Source organism: Dermacentor andersoni, chromosome 1 (genome assembly GCF_023375885.2).
Source record: "Dermacentor andersoni chromosome 1, qqDerAnde1_hic_scaffold, whole genome shotgun sequence".
Classification (NCBI taxonomy): Eukaryota; Metazoa; Arthropoda; class Arachnida; order Ixodida; family Ixodidae; genus Dermacentor; species Dermacentor andersoni.
In genome coordinates, this window is record NC_092814.1 from 313,077,989 (window position 1) to 313,098,577 (window position 20,589).

General features: G+C 43.7%; 1 protein-coding gene across 1 annotated transcript; it reads left to right on the plus strand.

Annotated features, from left to right (window-relative positions):
• Positions 1-572: 572 nt before the first annotated feature.
• LOC129380884 (uncharacterized) lies at positions 573-19,450 on the plus strand. The gene is made up of 3 exons (XM_055063058.1): positions 573-1,236; positions 4,249-4,494; positions 18,928-19,450. The coding sequence occupies exons 1-3, from the start codon at positions 710-712 to the stop codon at positions 18,965-18,967; spliced, it is 813 nt and encodes a 270-aa protein (XP_054919033.1). The 5' UTR covers positions 573-709; the 3' UTR covers positions 18,968-19,450.
• The last annotated feature ends 1,139 nt before the right edge of the window (positions 19,451-20,589 follow it).

Consider the following 20,589-nt stretch of genomic DNA (forward strand, 5'->3'; position numbering starts at 1 on the left):
CTAACGTAACCCAGGACACCCCGTATACCAATGCAACAACAGCGAATAGAGGGCGATAGTCCTTAATTTTCTACAGCAAGCCCAAAGGAAATAATATTTCTGATGTCACAATTACCGTAATCACATTGCTGTTAGCAGTTTGTTGGCAATTCACGCCTGGTTCTTGTTTTCTTTTTTTTCTTCTTTTTTTACGTAGGTACGTCACGCATTCGTGCAGTGGGCGATTGTTCACTAATTGAGAGCTTATGTGAAAGGAATAAAGAAAAGTTAAGGGTAAAGAAAAAGAAGGGTAACGGCAATTTGGAAGTTGACACTTACGGCAAAAAATGTCATGCTGTGAAAAATGGAATTAAAAAAAATCAGTACAAAAATTTATAGAGAGGTAATTAAGAAAACAAAATTTACCAAGGTAAGATTATCCTCAATTCCTGCTAACTGTTTGACCTGCCTGGAAATCCTATTATCCCACATTTGGTCCGAATCGGAGCCGTAATACAACGGACTACACGGTAAATAAAAGTGTTTATTGTCTCTATCTCTCTCTCCCTGGGATATTTTATTTTCCAGAGTCATTGCTATCGTCAAAGTGTTTTAAAGTAAGGACCGATGAGATATTGGAGACCAGTCGAAACACAAACCTCAAGATGGAGTAAAGGACAAAGAAGAAGGGCTCCGAGGTCGTGCCCTCGTGCGCTGGCGCGAGGGGCTCATGTGGCACAGGAAAAGCTCGCTCGCACCTTCGAACACGCCGGTGGCCGTGGCGCGCGCATATCCGAGCATCTCTCCGAAGAACGGACCTGGCTTAGTGTCACCCATGGGAATCGATGTACCCGACGGCATCCGAACTTATCGTCTCCTCCACGGAGGCGCATCCGCCATCTCGGAAGTGTCGTCACCCCAGAAGAAGCCTTCCTCCATATTGCACGTCCTACTTCCGGAGAAAGCCAAGGCCGACGTGTCCTACATGTCCAGCTACTTGGTCATGGAGGACGTCCTCCCGTGGAACTGCGACCTTGTGGTCAAGACGGTGAACACGGCTGAGGAAGAGGCTTGCAGCAGCAGCGCCGCTCATCGGAGGAGGCTGGTTGCGAGGGCCGGGCGCAACCGGTTCGTTGAGATGGACGTCAAGGACAACCTGTCTGAGTACAACTCCATGCAAGCACCCTGCACCGTGCAAGGAGCTGGGCACGAGGTCGAGGACGTATCGAAGGGCACCGGGCACCGGGGGATATACAGGTAAAGATAATTCGGTCTTTTGTGCGCCATATCTAAGGGCCGTTGCGAATATCCTCAGTTTGTGAAATGACAGTTACGGTTTCCTATGTGCTGCTAAGAAAACGTAATTGAGGTTATTTCTTACTGTGCCCTATAAAGTAAGTATAGCTGTAGTAGAATGTATCAGCTAGGGTGCATGAAACATTGATTTGCGTTTAGTAACGCAATTTATTGTCGTGCTTATACACCTCACAATGCGCTACGCCAGCAGCAGTATTTCGTGTTGTTGCATTAAATACGCTATCGTCGCAGAGCGATGATAATTTAGTCACAGAAGTGCAAAAACAACATAAAAGAAAATTCTAAGTGCCTCGCCGACTGTACACAATGCACAGTTTCGTTCATATTTTAGCACAGCGTGATATTGAGGCACCTGCAGGGTTGTTAGGTTCCTTCTTGATATGCCCCTTTAAAGAGTCGCATGTATGATTAGCTGGCGCATCCATGCCACCACTTTTACCGCGCTCTGACTTTGATGTGCGCTTGGGTGTCGACGCTTTTCTGGTCGCTTCACCCCCAGGCGACGGAGGCAGATGAAGTCCTCAACCACCTTCAGGACGATGTACAGCTGCCTCACGCTGCCTGACAATGGCGTAACATCGCAATGGTGTAAACTGCACCTTTCGAAACATCTAACAAGAATAAAAGTGACCAATTATACACTGCGCTAAATATACCACTAATGTGTGAGTAAGAAGCTTAAACAACCCTTGCAAATATTGTAACAATTTCATGTAACCTGTAAACTCGCGTGTTACATATGCCCGTAAGAGAACAGGTTTACAGAACAACGATACTTTCTTTTTTTGCTGCAGAGTTACGAATCTTTATGTTTTGTGCTTATATATGTTTTAACGTGCCAATTTCGGTAAAGCTAGTAAAAGCTCGTAAGCCCTAAACCGAAATTCTGCTTGCGCCGACCGGAATTTAGGCACCTATAAAACAATCAAGTTTCATTCACATCGGTTGAGCTCTGTTGTCTAATGACAGCATTTCTGCGTTTGCAGAAATAGGAGTCGGCACTGAGATAAACCCTACTCTTTAGTCGCCGAGCTCAAATTGCGGTATACCTCACGGCGTTCCTTAAGCCTTGCGCACGACGTGATTTTCTTTGCAGATGCAAATACGGTCCGCGAGAAATGTATACATTCTTCAGTGAAGCCGAAGGACAACCAGTCCTGTTTCTTTTGTTTCTTTCATCTTGCAAGTAGTGCCACTTGCTTCGCTAGTTTTTCACCTTCGCGGTCAATCTCCTGCACCGGTCTCATACGCCGAATGCACCCGGGACGTCGGCGCTATATTGCGGGCTTTGCACTTAAGAGACGTAAATGGGCGATGACCTGAAGGCACAAACCTTTCGGTAGTCATAATCAGAGGAGATATTCTCGTGCGACCACTATCAGAGATAGTGTCACTTTCGCGAGATTTCGTGAGACTCATTCCACGAGCGCCAAGGAGGGATTGTTTCTCGCGTTTGGCCTGCGTGCCCACTATACCGCCGCCGAAAGTGATCGCCCGAGAATACGTCCCCAGAACTGGGTTCAGAGTACACTTCTATTTTATTTATTTATTTACGCATACTGTCAGACCCTCATCGGATTATAACTTCTTTACAACTGATTGTAATATTTTCCCTAAATAGACGCTTACCAAAGTAGAATCTATCGTGTAATGAAATTTCATTTTACCGAAGCTATAAAAAAAACGGAGCATTGAAGTCAATACAATCGATCGAGTGGCAGAAATGCAAGGTGAGTGTGCTTGTGTGTGCGTGCGTGCGTGCGTGCGTTTGTGTGTGTGTGTGTGGGGGGGGGGTTATACTGCTTTTGTCATTCCTGGATGTTTGGACGTAACTTAGTTATTTCGACTTCTATTTCAAAACACATACATACACACGCACACGCTCCCACGCACGCACGCACACACCAATACCTGTTTAGCCCACTAACATTTAAAATAATTGCGGCACTGCTAGATGTCTACAATTCAAGGAGCGCTCATCGGACGCACTAGTGAAATGACATGTCGCGACTTGCGTACCGCGACGACGTGCCCGCCGCTAATCACCGACTCTGGTCTGGCGATCCACCTGCTCTGCGCGGAGACACCACGAAGCTCACGTCGCATTACCACAGCAGTGGTAATGCGACGCTCCTTTCTCGTGGAGAGCGCGGCGACCTGCGCTATACATACACGCGAAATTTCATAGAAAGAAGAACCACGGGTCAGTGTTACCACGTGCCTGTCGAGCACGATTTATCTGTCCCCGGGTTGGGTACCTAGAAAGAAGTCGTCGATCGGTTTAAGCGAACACAGCCGAGTATTGCGTACTTTCGTCATTCACTCTTTACTTTGCATTTACTTAGCAGTCGAATATCAATGCACCCTTCAACTTAGTCGGCGCGCTGTCGCAAGAGAATGCCCTAAAAGAGTATGCGGGATGTTGCTGTGGTGGAAAGAGATTCCATTCAGGCTCCTTCAATAATCGAGGCGTGCTTACCATTTTAAGAAAGGAAAAAGCATATGCGATATTGACTTCTCCGCTCGTATACACTTTGCAAAGCAAGAGAGAATTCTTGCAGATGCCGCCTAATCAATTCTAAACGCAGCTCGGCAAAAATGACAGCTCAGCTCCCTTCCACTGAATCTTGGAAGAAAGGCCACAGCAGAAGCAATTTCCTTTCTTTTTTCCTTGCGTAAACGCAAATTCTGCGTCCTATTCCTCAAGAAGAAACTGTTCAGTAAACTGGCGGCATTCACGTCGACTAGAAGTAATTCAAGAATAGGGCGAACCGTAACTATTGGTCTTTGAGTGCTTTGGTAGGCTTGGCAGGATTGGCAGCACAACTAATTGCTAACCCGAAAACGCCTAGACTATACAAAAAAAAGGAAACGTTTTATTGAAGCAGCTGCAGTCTTTGGCAAGTGCGTTTCAAACGCTGTGTTCAATTATGGCCTGTGTTGTCAACGCAGTTCCGAGAAGCCTATTACGCGTGGAGTGGAGGCTGCCGTGAGTGGGAATCACCAGGACAAGGATTGGAGCGCAGTCGCTTGGCCCGATTACAGGTTCGAGGTCTTGGGCTGCAGACCACACATGAACCTGCGCGACACGCTGCCGCTTCGGCTGGCGGCGCTGAACTCCTGCAAGGCAGAGCGCAACCGCGACATGGACGGGATGGCAACGCCAAGCAGCAGCTGCCTTTGGAGGCTACCCACGAGGTGAGGCTAACTGGGGCCGCATCCTGAAACGATCCACTTCAGCGATACTATCGGCTCGGCCACGCCTTCACCATCTGCGCGCACTGATCATTATATTACGTTTTTTATTAGTTAATCGTGAACTAAGTAATTCTTTTTCCCCTCGGTTGCACTTACGGTTCTAGTATGTAAACTGCTACGGTTCTATGCATGTCATATATTCTATGTATTTTCTATGTACTGCCCCCCTTTTGAATGCCTCACTTTGAGGCCTGTAAGGTATCTTTAAATAAAAAAAATATATATATACTCCCTTAGGGTCCCATGTATACTTATGGAGGGCATCGTGTCACGCGTTCAGACAGACGGACGGACATCTTTCCTGGGGATGTGCCCATACAGTGCTTAGTCATTAATACTAGCTGGGGAACCTGGTTGCTGCTGGTTGGACACGCTCAGTTTACTGTCATTTGTGTATCGAACGAAGCCTATGTGTCTTGACCTGAGTGGGCCCTGCCGCTCCACCAAGTGGTGGCGTTTGAAAATAGCAGCGTGGCACCAGTGGTTGCATCGGGATCTCATGAAGGTAGACCCCAGCTGGCGTCGTACGACAACGTGCGCAGGGCAAGGAGTTTGTTGGCCTGGTACTCGGCCCAGTCGGGGAAAGCACTATAGTTTTCGCGAGTCCTAGCCTACCTAGGCTACCAGTCGGCGCACTGCGTACATATTTAGGTCGTGCAGGAATACTCGTTGGCGGTGCGTGATCGTGCGGCAGCTGACGGGCCTTCGATGCGTTTCGTCCAGGTGCTGCGGTCGTCTTTGAAGTTGTAGAGCTGCACTCAAATTGTCCAAGGACTGGATGTAACGGCATGGTGCAGAGAGTGGGGGCGCTCGATTCTATTCCCACTCCATTCCGCAGAGTTGTGGTTTATGTGAATTGTCGGAATTCTGAGAGTTGGACCATTCCCACTCCTCGAGTAGTTGAACTAATCTATTCCAATCCTCCAATTCCAGTAAGTACGACGCTTTCTGTACAATTCCTTAGTACTTCCGCCGCCTTCCCCCTCCCCTCCCCCGTCCCTCTTGCGGGCCCTATTAATTAAAACATATTTTTGAACTCTTCACGACGTTACAAGTAATGTCATGCACTGTTTTTCCCACGCGAACAAACACGCTATGGGGCCTGTTGTCCTTGCAGTGTGTTCTTGCCGGTAATCTCTTTAATATCTGTACACTGTTATTAACCAGGGCTGTTAAAGCAGTAATCTTATCCGCGCGGGTTGAAGTCGCAAATAAATGACGTGATCGAAAAATATGTTGGTTTGTTGCGATTTTAGTACAAGTGTCTCCAAGACATGTCAAATTCGTTATAGTTGGCCGTATGACAGGCTCCAAGCCTGTCATTTATTTGGTCATCTCTTCTGAAACACCTCCCACTTAAAAAAAAAGAAGCCAACCGACAGAGCAAAGGCTTAGTCACTCTCTAGGTTTCTTAAAAACAAGAGCTAAAGAAAATGATAGAATAGAAAGTAGAGAAAAAATAGAACTCCATACAGCAGTTCTACTTTTGTAGACTGAAATCTAAAATAATAAAATGTCTATAAGCAAATGTCTGTAGACTATCTATAGACATTTGTCTATAGACATTCCACAGACTTGTCTACAAAAATAGAGCTATATACAGTTTTACTTTTACAGACCGAAGTCTATAAAATGTCTATAAGCAAATGACTATAGGCTATCTATAGACATATGTCAATAGACATTCTATAGATTTCAGCCTACAAAAGTAGAACTGTATATTCCTATATACTTTTCTCTATAGACATTCTGCAGACATTTGTCTGCAAACATGAATTTTCATTTTTCTATAGAGAGTTTATAGAGTGTCTATAGACTCCCACATTTTATAGATTATTCTACAAAAAGCGTAAGGCCATAACTCCATAGACTGTCTGTAGACAATTCTTGCGGATCAGTCTATAGCTAATCCATAGACTTTAGCCTCACAATATTTGTCGATTATTGTTAATACCGGGTGTCCAAGCTAACATAAATTCAGTGAAGTTGTTCAACGAAGAATAATGTAAAAAAAGGTCGGTGAAGTAAGATTCTAATTTAAGACTTATGGTGTTCAGCCGTCAGAGAAATGACCTGTAGATCTTGTTATAATAGTTTATCTTGCACCGTGTTCTTTTAAATTCTTGTATCTTCATTGCCCAGATTGGCTAAAATAGCTGGGATCGACACCCTATATACTAGCTGTATAAACCATGCATTTTACCAAATACGTTTTGATTATATATAAGCACTCGCTGCGGGGGTTGTTATTGAGCAGTCGATTGGAAATGCCTAGAAATAGGTACTGCATCCAGCATGCGTATGGGAACATACCCAGGGAACTGTACATAGAAAATCATGCATGCGGATGGAAGCAGTCGAAAAATCTCAAATGCATGTAGCCGTGAATCTCTATGGAAGACTGCAGGAGTATTTGTGCGCGAGCACATTTAACAAATATTAAAGTTGCATGCAATGCATCCGGTTGAACGAAATCTGCCAGCTATCTGCTATCTAAAAGTTAGTTTACATTTCTGTTTACATATGGCGACAAAACTTTTTGAATGTATATTATGTATGTTCACGTGTTGCTTCTCATCTGCACTTACCCATTGATGTGGATGGCTTAATAGTGCTCCTAAACCAGCTGCACTCTCTTATGTTGCATAAACAAAAAAAAATTTAAGCGAATCTACTAGCGCTGAATCATGCAATGCAAAAAAGAAATCAAGTGCACCGGCATTGAATTACCTCTTCTTTTTGCGGGGTATATTAATTTTCCTAAAATGGAGGTGTTTCGCTACGATCGCAAGAGACTCTTTACAGATTTACAGATTACTTCCCCTTGGCAAGCAAAGCGGCCAGGCCGGCCTTGACCTTCGTGTCATATGTTCCAAAGATACTGCAAGTGTATGCTGCAAATAAGTAGATGCAACAATGTGAGGCAAAAATAACAATTGTGTATTCTTTGTATGTTCATTAAGCAGCTTCATATATTTACTCAAACCATTGAAATCAATACTCAATGCGTTTTAAGTATGAGTAATGGCTGCTTGTGAATACAAATCAGTACTATTATACAATGTTTCATTTTATGGCATGATGAACAATTAAACAGTCCCAACTGCTGCTGGTGCTACAGAAACAGTATGTTTCTTTTAAAACAAGTTGATATATGACACGTCATTGTAATTATCCCAAATGATCTCTATATCAATTGCTGAAACAAGATTAGAGAGTTATTGGACTGTCTGTGCATTTTTTTGGCTGCTAATTAAATGTGCCCGCGCATAGGGATATGCTCAGAAGAGTGACTGGAGTATTCACAGTATCATGCCAAAGATTGTAATTTACTTTCCTTAATACACATATAAATGTATTTCTCATACTCTTAAATGAACGGGTCATTGGCCATAACTTCAACAGAAGGCAGATGGATTGATTGTATTGATAAGGTCTCTTAGTTTCTTACAGATAATGAGGCCTCTTGGGCATGCTAACATGGTCGCCAGTAAGGTATACTACATGAGCACCCGAAATACCAAGCGAGCACTTTGTGTCAAGGCACGACAGATATGCACCTCCTAGGAAACAAAACTGAAATTATAGTTCGAATGAATGCAATCACAGTAAATTATTTAAGGTGCTCTCAAACATGGGTAATGTTTCTATGGTTTAGAGGTTCAGGACTTTTAGTTAGCGAAAAAAAAAATGAGTAAGAAATGCCATGTCAGTATGCTTGACTTTCATTTTTTTTTTCAAGAAATGGGACCAATTTGCCTAAATTTTTTATGAGGTGAAACGTTTCGAAAATATGCTTAATAGAGAGATTCTCTGAAAACCTTGTATGACATATAACAAGACAGCATACCTATGTTGACATTTTCAAGTTCCCCGATCTTCTTCCAATCCTTCCCTAGCTGTGTTTACGAAAATTCCCTGGCAATCTATGACACCCGCAGCTTAAGTGCAATAAAAATATTGTGGTTTAGTGCTGTAATGCAGTGATTTGGGCTTGTTCGTATGACATCGCGAGGCATATAGCGCGTGAAAAGACTAGGAGGAAAGGAAGACGTGACAGCGCCTATGTGTGTCACGTCTTCCTTTCGTCCTTGTCTTTTCACGCACTATAAGCATCACGATCTGGTTTATTAATGCTTGCCAAGTACTGCCAGTCCATAAAACTTAGATAAAACGAATAACACGTCGGTCACTTGACAAGCATTATTAGATTCGACTGAATTGAATCCTTTGTTTAATAAAGCTGATAAGGGCTTGGGCAAGTTCGTAATTGATGGTAACACGAGTAGAGCACGGAAGACAAGGACACAGAGACACACACGTAAAGGAAATGCAACAATGTGAGGGAAAACTATTCAAGGAGTTATTTTTACGGTTCAATTGTAGTTTTAATATAATTTTATCTCATCATTTATGTATTTAGTTAACTTGGTTTAACTCGACTAAATACTACTTCGCAATATGAATCAGTACCATTATGATGTTTGATTTCGTTGCAGCATGAACGGTACGTTTCGTTTCAAGATAGGTTCATGTCACGCATATTGTACTTATCAAAATAATAAGCAAGTGCGATAATCCCAAACGATTCCTATGATAATAAGTGCTGAAACAAAGATACCCGGCTGGACTGTGCACATTTTTCGGGTGTTAATGCAATATGCCCGTGCCGAACGAACATGCTCAGCATAGTGACTGCAGTTATGAACAATCACGTTAAGAATTGCAATTTATTTCCGCTTAGAACAGTTTTCAATGTGCCTTTTCTCATGCTTCGAAATGAATACACTTGCCACACTTTCAGTAGAATGCACATAAATGGGGGGGGGGGGGGGGGATGGGTATTGATAATATTACTGCGCAGCTAAAACAATTACGATCTCTTAGGTGTGTTGATAAGGATAGAATAAGTCCAATGTCCACTAAATGGTTGTAATAGTTTGTGCGTTATCTACTAAGAAAAGACCACCAAATGGATAATCTGGCTGTTTTATTTCTTTGTACTGAGCATGTAGTATACATTCTGTCCAAGACGGTACTGAACGCAACAGTAATGAAAACCGGGACACTTATTACGCACGACAAAGGCTGCATACCATGCACGATTGGCAAAATGTGAATCTGTGTCAGCAGCTGCCTGGTGATTAACAGCACGTAAACTGCATAACGCCTAAGCATGAAAAGGCGCGTAATCATTTTCAAATAGCAGGAAAAATAACTTCTCCTGCTAAACTGTTTAAAAAAGAGAGAGAAAAAAAAAGAAATCTTCCAACTATCGTCAAACGCAATGCCTTCAGTTTGAAACGTGTAAAGGTGCTTCCCGAGCAACTAATTTATTGTACTCTAATTTTTTTGGCTACGTCACGAAGCTGCCAGTGACTGAGCTTATCGCATGTTTCATGCTGTTTTCTATTTCATCTCACACCTTACCACAATCTGTATACCGGCTGTTCGCTCAAGTTAAGATGACCTTTGGTGACGTCCCACCCTATAGCCTTCATCGGCATATAGAAACCCGTAAAGAATAATTCGAATTGCAAAAAAGTATACGGAGTTTTTCACTTAAGTTTAGCCAGACTTGATGATATGCAAATGCTACGTAGCTGGAGAGGACCAAGGTAATGTTGTTTGCCGTCGCTTGGGGATACTGAGATTATTTTTTGCATTCCCCCTGATTAGATGGTTAGTGTTATCATAATTTCACAATTGCTGTAATTAGATGAAAATTCTCAATGGGAAAATTGTAGAGCAATATGACAAACTCGCGATACAGCTTTCTGTTGCTCAACACGTGCTCCATAGAAGTGTTTTTCCCGAGCGTGAAGAAGCCCGCGATTTCGCGCAATGTACCTCGAGCGGGCAGTTAGGCGCGCGTGTGTGTGTGAAGAACTACGTAGACTGGGAATAGACAAAAGAAATTACACCTTATCATCATCATCATGATCAGCCTGTTTTATGTCCACTGCAGGACGAAGGCCTCTCCGTGCAATCTCCAATTACCCCTGTCATGCGCCAACGGATTCCAACTAGCGCCCGCGAATTTCCTCATTTCATCGCTCTATCTAGTATTCTGTCGTCCTCGATTGCGTTTCCCTTCCCTTGGTACCCATTCTGTAACTATGATGGTCCAACGGTTATGTAACCTGCGCATTACATGACCTGCCCAGCTCATTTTTTTTCTCTTGATGTCAATTAGAATATCGTCTATACCCGTTTGCTGTCTGATACAAACCGCTCTCTTTCTGTCTCTTAACGTTATATGCCTAGCAATCTTCATCTCATCGCTCTTTGCGCGGTCCTTAACTTCTTCTCAAGCTTCTTTCTCTGTCTCCAAGTCTCTGCTCCATATGTCTGCCCCACTAGTAAATATATATGTGCCCCACTTGTAAAATGCACTGATTGAACACCTTCCTTTTCAGTGATAATGGTAAGCTTGCAGTCAGGAGCTCGCAATGTCTTCCGTATGCATGTCTGCTGTATTTATCGTTACCTTTGTCTTCTGCATATTAATTTTCGATCCCACTCTTACACTCTCTCTATAAAGGTCCTCAATCATTTGTTGTAACTCGCCTGCATTGTTGCTGAATAGAACAATATGTCATCGGATAACCGAAGGTTGGTGAGATTTTCGCTATCAATCTTTACTCCTAAGCCTTCCCAATTTAATAGCTTGAATACTTCTTCCAAGCACGCAGTGAATAGCATTGGAGAGATTTTGTCTCCCTGTCTGACCCCTTTCTTTATAGGTATCTTCCTGCTTTCCTAGTGTAGAATTAAGGTAGCTGTGGAATCTCTTTAGATATCTTCCAAGAAATTTACGTGAGCGGCATGTACTCATTGATTACGTCATGTCTCTGACTGCTGGCACCTCTACTGAATCAAACGCCATTTAGTAATCTATGAAAGCCATATGATCCATTGTAGTCTCCCTTCCTGAAGCCAGCCTGTAACATTGGTTGGCTAAAGTCCAATGTTCCCCGTATTCTATTGCAAATTGTCTTGGTGAATATTTCATATAATAGTGCAAGTAAGCTAATGGGCCCACAATTTTTAAATTCTTTAACGTCTCCCTTTTTGTTGATTAGTATAATGTTTGCATTCTTCCAGTGTTCTTGGACCCTTGAACTCGTTAGACACTTCGTCCAGAGAGCCGCCAGTTTTTCAAACATTGTTTCCTTCATGTTTGATTAAATTGACTGTTATTCCATCTTATCCTGCCGCTTTTCCCCATTTCCTCTCTTGCAAGGCCCTTGTGACCTCATCGCTAGTTACAGGAGGAGTCTCTGCAACCCGTCCATTACTGCTTCGAATGGAGTTATCGTGGCTCATCTGGGTATTGTACAGGTCTGTATAGAATTCTTCCACTTATTTTACTATATCTTCGAGACTGCTGATGATATTACGCTGATTATCTTTCAGTGCATACATCTTGGTTTGTCCTATGCCAAGTTTCTTTCTCACTGATTTCAGGCTGCGTTCATTTTTTACGGCTTCTTCAGTCTTTCTCACGTTATAGTTTCGAATATCACTTATTTTCGCCTTGTTGATCAGTTTTGACAGTTCCGTGAATTTTATCTTATCTCTTGAGTTGGACACTTTTATTTTTTGTCGGTTCTTTATTATGTCCTTTATTACTTGGGAGAGTTTGCCTACTAGTTACCATGGTGCCTTGCCTCCCAGTTCAATTGCTGCCTCTGAAGCCAACCTAGTTACGGTTTCATTCATTAGCTCAATGTCATCATCATCTCTCTGTTCTAAGGCTGCATATTTGTTTGCAAGTACCAGCCTGAATTTGTCTGCTTTTACTCTTACTGTCTCTACGTTGACCTTTTTCTTCTTGACCAATTTTGCTCTCTCTGTTTTCAAATTGAGGTGAATCCTAGCCCTCACTAACCTATGATCACTGCACTTTACCCTACCTATAACTTCTACATCCTAAACTATGCTGGGATCAGCAGAAAGTATGAAGTCAATTTCATTTCTTGTTTCCCCATTAGGGCTCTTCCATGTCCACTTTCTGTCGTTACGCTTCCTGAAAAAGGTGTTCATTATTCGCAGCTTACACCTTTCTGCGAACTCTACCAGCATCTCTCCTCTAGCGTTCCTAGAATCGACGACGTACTTGCCAATTGCTTGTTCACCAGCCTGCTTTTTCCCCACTTTCGCATTGAAGTCGCCCATTGCTACACTATACTGAGTTTGCACTTTTCTCATCGCTAATTCAACAGCATCATAAAACTGATCTACTTCCTCATCATCGTGACTCGATGTTGGAGCGTAGGCTTGTACTACCTTTAATCTATACCTCTTATTAAGTTTGATTACGACTACAGCTACCCTCTCATTATTGCTGTAGAATTCGTCAATGTTGCCCGCTATGTGCTTATGGATTACGAAACCTACCCCGTAGTTCTTCTTATCTAGGAGATCTCTATAGCAGAGGACATGTGCGGTATTCACCAATGTATAAGCCTCACCACTTCTCCGAATCTCACTAAAGCCGATGATATCCCAAAGAATGTCTGATAGTTCCTCAAAGAGTCCTGCTAAGCTAGCCTCACTCGAGAGGGTTCGGGTGTTAATCCTTGAAAGGGTCAGTTTCCATTGGCAGCCTGCCGGACCCAGATATTCTTAGCACCTTCTGCTACGTTACAGGTCTGACCGCCGCCTTCGTCAGATGCTCCGCAGATGCTGAGGACTGAGGGCCATTGGGTAATTGGGTGAGCCATGTGGGAGGGGGTGGCCGAATACTGCACCAGGACGGCCAATTCCTGTTCTGGTGAGGCAATGTCTTGTTGAAGCTTAGTGGCCCTCCCTAATTTGGTTGTACCTAGATTAGTATAGCCCCACTCGCTCTCGGCACCTTTTGCCGATGACTGGCGTCACCCCAAGCGTGCAGATGTTGCGTACTGGAGGAGGTGAATTTCAAGCTCACCATCGTAGAAAAAAAACCTCATCCTTATCAACTTTTGTCTATAGACAATCTATAAACCGGGAGTAGACAAAAGTAATCAACACCTTATCCACTCTCGTCTATAGACAGTCTATAGACAAGGAACCAATAACGATAAATGGTGACTGTATCGAATTTTGTCTAGAGGTAATCTATTCGGCGAAAGTAGACAAAACGAAAAAAACATCTTATCGACTTCTATTTAGAGACCATCTTTAGAATTCCGAGTAGACAAAAAGAAATAGAAACCTTATCGCTCTCGTCGATAGACATTCTATAGGCAAACAATGGACAAAAGTAAAAAGAGGCTGTATTGACTTTCGTCTATAGACAGTCTAAAGAGCGGACATAGACAAAAAGAAACGTCTTATCTACTTTTTTCTATAGACCGTGTGTAGAATGCCAGCAGACAATAAGAAATAGAAAGCATTTGGACTTTCGTCTAGAGGCAGTCTATAGATAAATGATGGACAAAAGTAAATAGTGACTGTATTGACTTTCGTCTATAAGCAGTCTATACAGGGGACACAGACAAAAAGAAACAAACATCTTATCGACTTTTTTCTATAGACCGTCTATAGAATGTGAGTAGACAAAAATAAATAGACATCTTATCGACTTTCGTCTATAGACAGTCTATAGACAAATATTAGAAAAATAAACAGACTGTATTGACTTAATTTTCGTCTATAGACGGTCTATAGAGGAGACAAAGACAAAAAGAAACTAACATCTTATCGGCTTTTTTCTATAGACCGTCGATAGAATGTGAGTAGAAAAAAGAAATAGAAACCTTATGAACTTTCGTCTATAGACAGTCTATAGACATTGTATCAACAAAAGACCAAATCTATGGAAAGGGAAGGTCGTCTATAAAAATTCTATGGACTTTCTATAGACAGTCTAAACTCATTTTTTTAAGGGGCAGGCCAAGACATGGCAGCGGTGCACTGCATCGATTATTGTACATTAACGGTACTCTTCGATCACTGGGAAAATGGTACCATTGGTCACCACGCCAACTATATGCCCTGATAGCGTGGGTCAGCTGCCCATTTTTGAGACGCGCCGGCGGTGTAGGCTAGAGTTATTGTGGCAGAACACATGTCACGATTAATGTCGAGGTTAATGCGATTGGCAATGAAGCAATGTAGCAATACACGGTACGGCCACCGCAGAGATGCATCATGTGTGAAGCATGTATGCAGCCGGGCTCCTCTCTCGCGCTTCGCTCTCGACACACTAAGCCATCTAGCGCCACCGCAACGCATTTCTCGTGTGGCGCACGTTTGTATTAAAATTCAGACAAGATATTCTAAATACTTACTCCACCCACCATCGGAGAAATTTATGACTTTTGTCGTTGAATGGCAGAGTATCTACGCAGCGACATGGCACATACTCAGTGAACCAAGTTGGCGTCACAGAGATTCATTGGTGGTCGGCACACACCCAGTTACAGATAGCTAGTGACCCAAGTCGGCATAAAATATGTTCATTGAAAAGCGGAGCATACTCGGTAACCCATGTTCGCCGTGAAAAAGGTTTATTGAATAGCGACACATACCTTCTGGCGCATTCAGTGATATACACCAAATTACCAAGTTTGTGGTTAAGAGGTTCATTGAACAGCGGTATGTACCCACTTGCACACACCCAATTACCAAAATTGCCATCAATGATGTTCACTGATGTGTGGCACATGGCTAGTTTCACGACCCCAGTAATCCAAGTTGAGGTGAACAAGGTTCATTGAAGAGCTGCACATAACTAATGGCACATCCCCAATAACACAAATTGGCGTGAAACGGGCTAACTGATGAGTGGCACATATACAATATCATATACCCATGACTATTGCTTTCGAACGCGGTTCCCTCACCACAGCGGTGCGATGCTCTAACCAGTAGACCATGAACTACCCAGCGACCCAAGTTGGCGGGAAAACGGTTAGATACGCAGGCAGACAGGCAGCCAGATAGACAGATATTCCCGGCAAAATGCGTGAAATGTCCTAATAATGCGAATTGCATCTAAAAAATCGGCAGAACCCACCTCGCGATGACTATCGACGGTAATGGGTTCAGCATTGAATCAATACAGCAAAACAACGTATTGCCACCGTCGTAACGAGTGGCACATACCGAGCTTACACAAGTTGGCTTCAAATACTGTTCATTGATTAGCGGCACGCACTTACTGGCACATAGCTAGTGCTCCATGTCGGCGCCAAAGAGTTTCATTGAAGAGCGGCACATACATATGTACAACATTCCCACATGCTCAGTGAGTCAAGTTTGTCAGACGGTTCGTTTCGAAACCAGTTCCCCAAGCATATCAGCCCGATGGTATAACCATTCAGCCATGGATTACACAGTGACCCAGGCATGCGAGAAAACCGTTAGATACAAGCATACAAAGTTCTAGCATACAAGCATACAAGTTCTAGCGCAGAACTTCCAAAGCAGCAGACAGAGGCACGAACGGAACAGGCGGTTATGAGAGGCGCCAGGCTCGCATGGGCAGCATGACACGAGGGTCAAAGGTTTGGGCTGAAGGAGATCCCGACAGTGACGAGGCAAGAGGTAGCCAAGGAATAATGTGTTTACTTCTTAACGATGACGAAGTACGATGACGAAAAGGCACGGAACGCCAGAGGCGCCGGCCTTTTATATCCACCGGAGGAGGAGGTTACAGCTCTGCACTACCGGGCGCGTGCAGTCTGTCCGAGAAGGGTGCCAACAAGGGAGAGAGCACTGCGCATTCCGACATGCCTGCAGCTCGGCGGCGAAGCACCTTCTCAAGAAGCTGTGCTTGGAGTCTAGCGGTGAAGCATCACCGGGGAAGCCTTTGCGGCTGAGGGCCGCAGCGCGTTCATGACAATGCGCTAACTTCCAACTAACGCTTAATGCCAGATGCTCTGAATATATACTGCAAAATAGACAAAAAAGAAAAAGAACATAATGAATCAATTGATCGTACCAAGGCGTGTGCGTTACTGAGCGCTTGTTACCAGCTCCCTTCAAGAAAAGTTTTTTATTTCGCAAATAACAAAAGAGGCGATGACCTGACGCACTACTAATCATCGCTATTCATTACTGTAGCTTCAACATTCTCACGCGTGCAACGATCTTTGTCTCTCAACAAGACTGCAGTGTTGTCAAAACACGGAGCACACCGACAATCACGACAGTGTAACACCAATTGTCCTTGTCCTACCTTTGTCATGTTCCTGTTGTGCTCCTTTGATATTTTCCCACCTCTATTATTTATTTATTAAAACAGCAACTACAGTGTACAGCGATCCAGTGAAATCAACCTCTTGCAAATCTGTGTGCGTTTAGTATCTTCAAAATAACTGAGAACTTAACCATGCTTCGGATAGGCTCAAGGGTTAACTGGTTGAACCGAACCGTGTTGGCCCAGGCCGGACAGGGCCTGAATCTATTGGGCCCAGTCTGGGCCCAGTAGGGAGCGTAAAAGACGACCCGCGCAGCGCTCTACGTTGCGATACAAGCAATGTTCATGTGCTTTCTGAATAAAATTCACGATTTTTGAATATCTTTCATTGAGCATTTACGAACTCCATTTTTTTCACCACACCTCTATGACCGTATATTTGTGGCCGCAATCCTTGTGTCGTACAGGCCAAGCTGTTGTCTTCTTTCAATGCAGTATAACATTGGAATGCAGAAATGCTTCCGGATTTTCGAAAGCGTAGACTACTGTGTTCATTATAATTACCGCGGCAGAGGTAGTCACCTATACGTGGATACTAAAAGAGCCGATATTGAGTAAAAATTGAGGAGTGTAATGAATTTACCAAGTCTACTTTAGTCTAATTGGCAAGCTTTGTGGTCTTGTAGTCTCATTTTAAAATAGACACTGACCGTTCCAGGACTACGTGCCCATTCCACTCCAACTACATTGCGCAATCTCGGGCTCCCATTCCACTGCCATTCCACCATGCCGACTGGTCCGTCATTCCGCTTACATTCCATACCGATTGTTGGAAAATGTGTGGAATAGTTCCAGAATCATTCCAACTCCGGTGTTCCACTTCTCCATGACCTGGTGCTTGCCGAATCATTGAATGAGGGGAGTTGGTTTATTCTACTAGTTTTTGGGAGCTCATGCGTCGCGGAGCGTGAGAGCCTAAAACCACGACATTTTTTCGCATTTTTCTTGTTACAGGGAAAGTGCTGGAAAAAATCATTACGCAGGACATATCGGGCTGAAAAAGATTCAATGAACTCTGTGAATGACTTAACAAAGGGTTCCTCGTCGAAAGACATATTCTTAGTTTAAAAATTATCTTTTTTATCTGACCTTCTCTGGCCCACTAAGTAATTACTTAACAATGCTGTCCCGGTGGCTGAAGAGGACTTAATACCGAACGCTGTGGGAGCTGATATTCTATATTGTAACCGCTTTTCTTTTTTACCAATTCGGATAACGTTAGCTGGAACGCAATCTATACCATGGAAATTCGACCAACGCACTATTATTGCGTGTAAATACGGAATAAGTAATGTATATTACCTTCACATATCATTCTGTTCATAGGCATCACAAATATCATTTAATGTAACAGCGCGGGACGTTTAGCGGCTTCTGTGAATTTCTTGAATTTGTCACGTTCGGCCTACCCTGTTGTAGGGGCACTGCGTATGTACCACTCTGACACAGAGGTGTGAAAGCCCTTGATGTATCTACACATGCGTATTAGATTTCTCTGCATACACTTCTCCTGGCTCTTATTCCTTGAACAAACATCTAAAATCACCTTGGTCCTCGTGACATCGTAGCGCATCACTTTGGGAAAAACTTCGATAATGTTCTAACGTCATGTGACTGCGGTTAGGCCTTCTTGCCTAGAAGAGACAGATAAATGTTCCGTTCATTCTTCAATATAAGGAATATGAAATTACTATAGTTTCCTCCGCAGCATACTAAATTATCCGTACAGAAACACCATTATTAGGAGCTTCAGACATGCCCGAAACCTCAAATATCCCTACACTGCCCGATAGCGCGTTCAGTCTGCTATACAAAATATTTTATTTCTTGCGTGGGCCGCATGGTACACATTTCATTTCATCTCATCTATTTCTCCTTAAAGGCCCGAAGGCATTACAGAAGGGGGGCATAAGAGCATAAAGACGTGTGAACTTTAATGATTTGAACAAAAATGCAAAAATATACGCCAGAAATACAGTCAGGGAAGTGAAAAATACAATTGACAATACGTTGAGTAAATAAAGGTAAACAGTAGAAAAATATCAGAGCAGGTACGTATCTATTAAGACGTGTTAAGTTTATTATGATATTTATTGAGATTCATTAAGATGCACTCAGCTGTATTGATTCTCTTCGTGGCTCAGTCGCACACAATCGCACATATCCTCTTCTTCCGGCAGGTTGCCCCGGTCCAGGCTTGCTGGCCGTACGGTGGTGTAGGCGCGGGACGCAGCCCGATGTCGACCGGAGGCGGCCGTCAGTTCGTGCAGCATCGCGCTTGTGCCGGCCGTCATCTCGGCAGCACCGCGTCCTGGCTGTCGCTGCGGAACAGCAGCAGGTCCTCCGGGCGCTCGTGCTGCTTCCCATCCTGTATTGTCGGTAGCTGAGGAGCAGACGGTGCGCTCGCTGCTGTCAACGTGACGGGCAACACCCGACTCTTCACTAGACGCGTGGAGGCGGGTTGTACAGCCCGCCACGCTGAGCTGCTGGTCTCGTCGGCCGAGGCTTGTCGAGCACGCTCGCGGCTACCGCTGCGAGCTAGTCTCGGCGACGCTGAACTCGGGACGATCGTGCAGCGAAACGGGGGGCCCGCTCTCTTTCGGCGCCTGTGTTTATCGTTTGAATTTTTTTGGATTTTCGCAATTTATTCGTGTGAATGTTTTATTGTTCTATGTGCTTGAAATAAACTTTATTGTACTTGAAGTGGCGTTTCTGAGAAAGATTCCGTGAACACGCATTTAATGCGCGGCGATAAGGGGCAAGAAAAAAAGTTGGGAAAATGTCATTTCCTTCTTACTGTTCCTCTTATTTTCAATATTATCCCTGGGAACACCAGCAACGAGAGCGCAATCATTTCAGAGGCTACAACGTGATGTGGACAACACCACGTAATCACATGCGTGCCAGGCCAGACGAAGAGTATTGTAAAACCACTCGGCTCTGGCCTACTCAAATGAAATCTTGCTCACACTAGGATGAAGTTCACTTGGAATTGCACTAAGACCTATTGCACTTCTCGCTAAGAAGTCCTGTCAAACTTTGTTTCGGAAATTCTTTGGAATAAGTGCAGCAGGACACGGACACATCTTCGTATACGCAGAGAAGTGTGTTCACCTCTGCCATAGTTATGAGAGGCACCTGTGGTCTGCTCGTTATGGCGGGAACCTAGAATATTGACCGATTAGGGCCTGAATGTTATCTCAACAAAAAAGATCGAGTGCAGGTATGCACTGTAGTGTTCCTGGTCGCTGGCGCCGTTTTCTGTCAGCCTACCATTACGGAGTGAACGAGTAGCAGTCAAGTGGTTTTTACTCAGTGGGAGCTGTTCTTGACACTTCTCGCGAATTTCACAGCCACGATTATGGTGCTCGCAGAAATTCCGCCATTATCGTCACAGTGTTTTGATAAGGAGAGGCATCGCAATAAGTCATTACGCTTATATGCCTCAAAAGTTCCATCACCCGGCCCCGTAAGTATGGTCTACCACTCTGGAAACTTCCAGACCAATCAACTGGGCAATGCTAAGAACAATACCTTGAGATCAAAGTTGCCGCTTCGGAACGCGGCGAACGAGGGAGGCATAAGCCATCACTCAGAGCCAAGGAAGTTCAGCTAAACCGTTGCCGTAAATGAAACTTTATCGTTGCTTTACACATACTGTCGTCAAACGTAGCTAGGTACAAAATAGGATCGGTAATACGCAAATCAAACAATATCAAGTAATACACTTGGTGCAATACCAGTACAGTACAACGCCATAATGCAGTGCTAGAAAATAATAGAATGCAGTACTAAAACAATCGAGTATGATGGAAGATAGCTCCTCATGGTTTTTCTATATC

Coding starts and splice junctions, on each gene's coding strand:
- LOC129380884 (XM_055063058.1), top strand. CDS start 710: ATGTGGCACAGGAAAAGCTCGCTCGCACCTTCGAACACGCCGGTGGCC. Junction 1,237..4,248: donor GGGCACCGGGGGATATACAG/GTAAAGATAATT, acceptor TTGTCAACGCAG/TTCCGAGAAGCCTATTACGC. Junction 4,495..18,927: donor CTTTGGAGGCTACCCACGAG/GTGAGGCTAACT, acceptor TTCTTCCGGCAG/GTTGCCCCGGTCCAGGCTTG.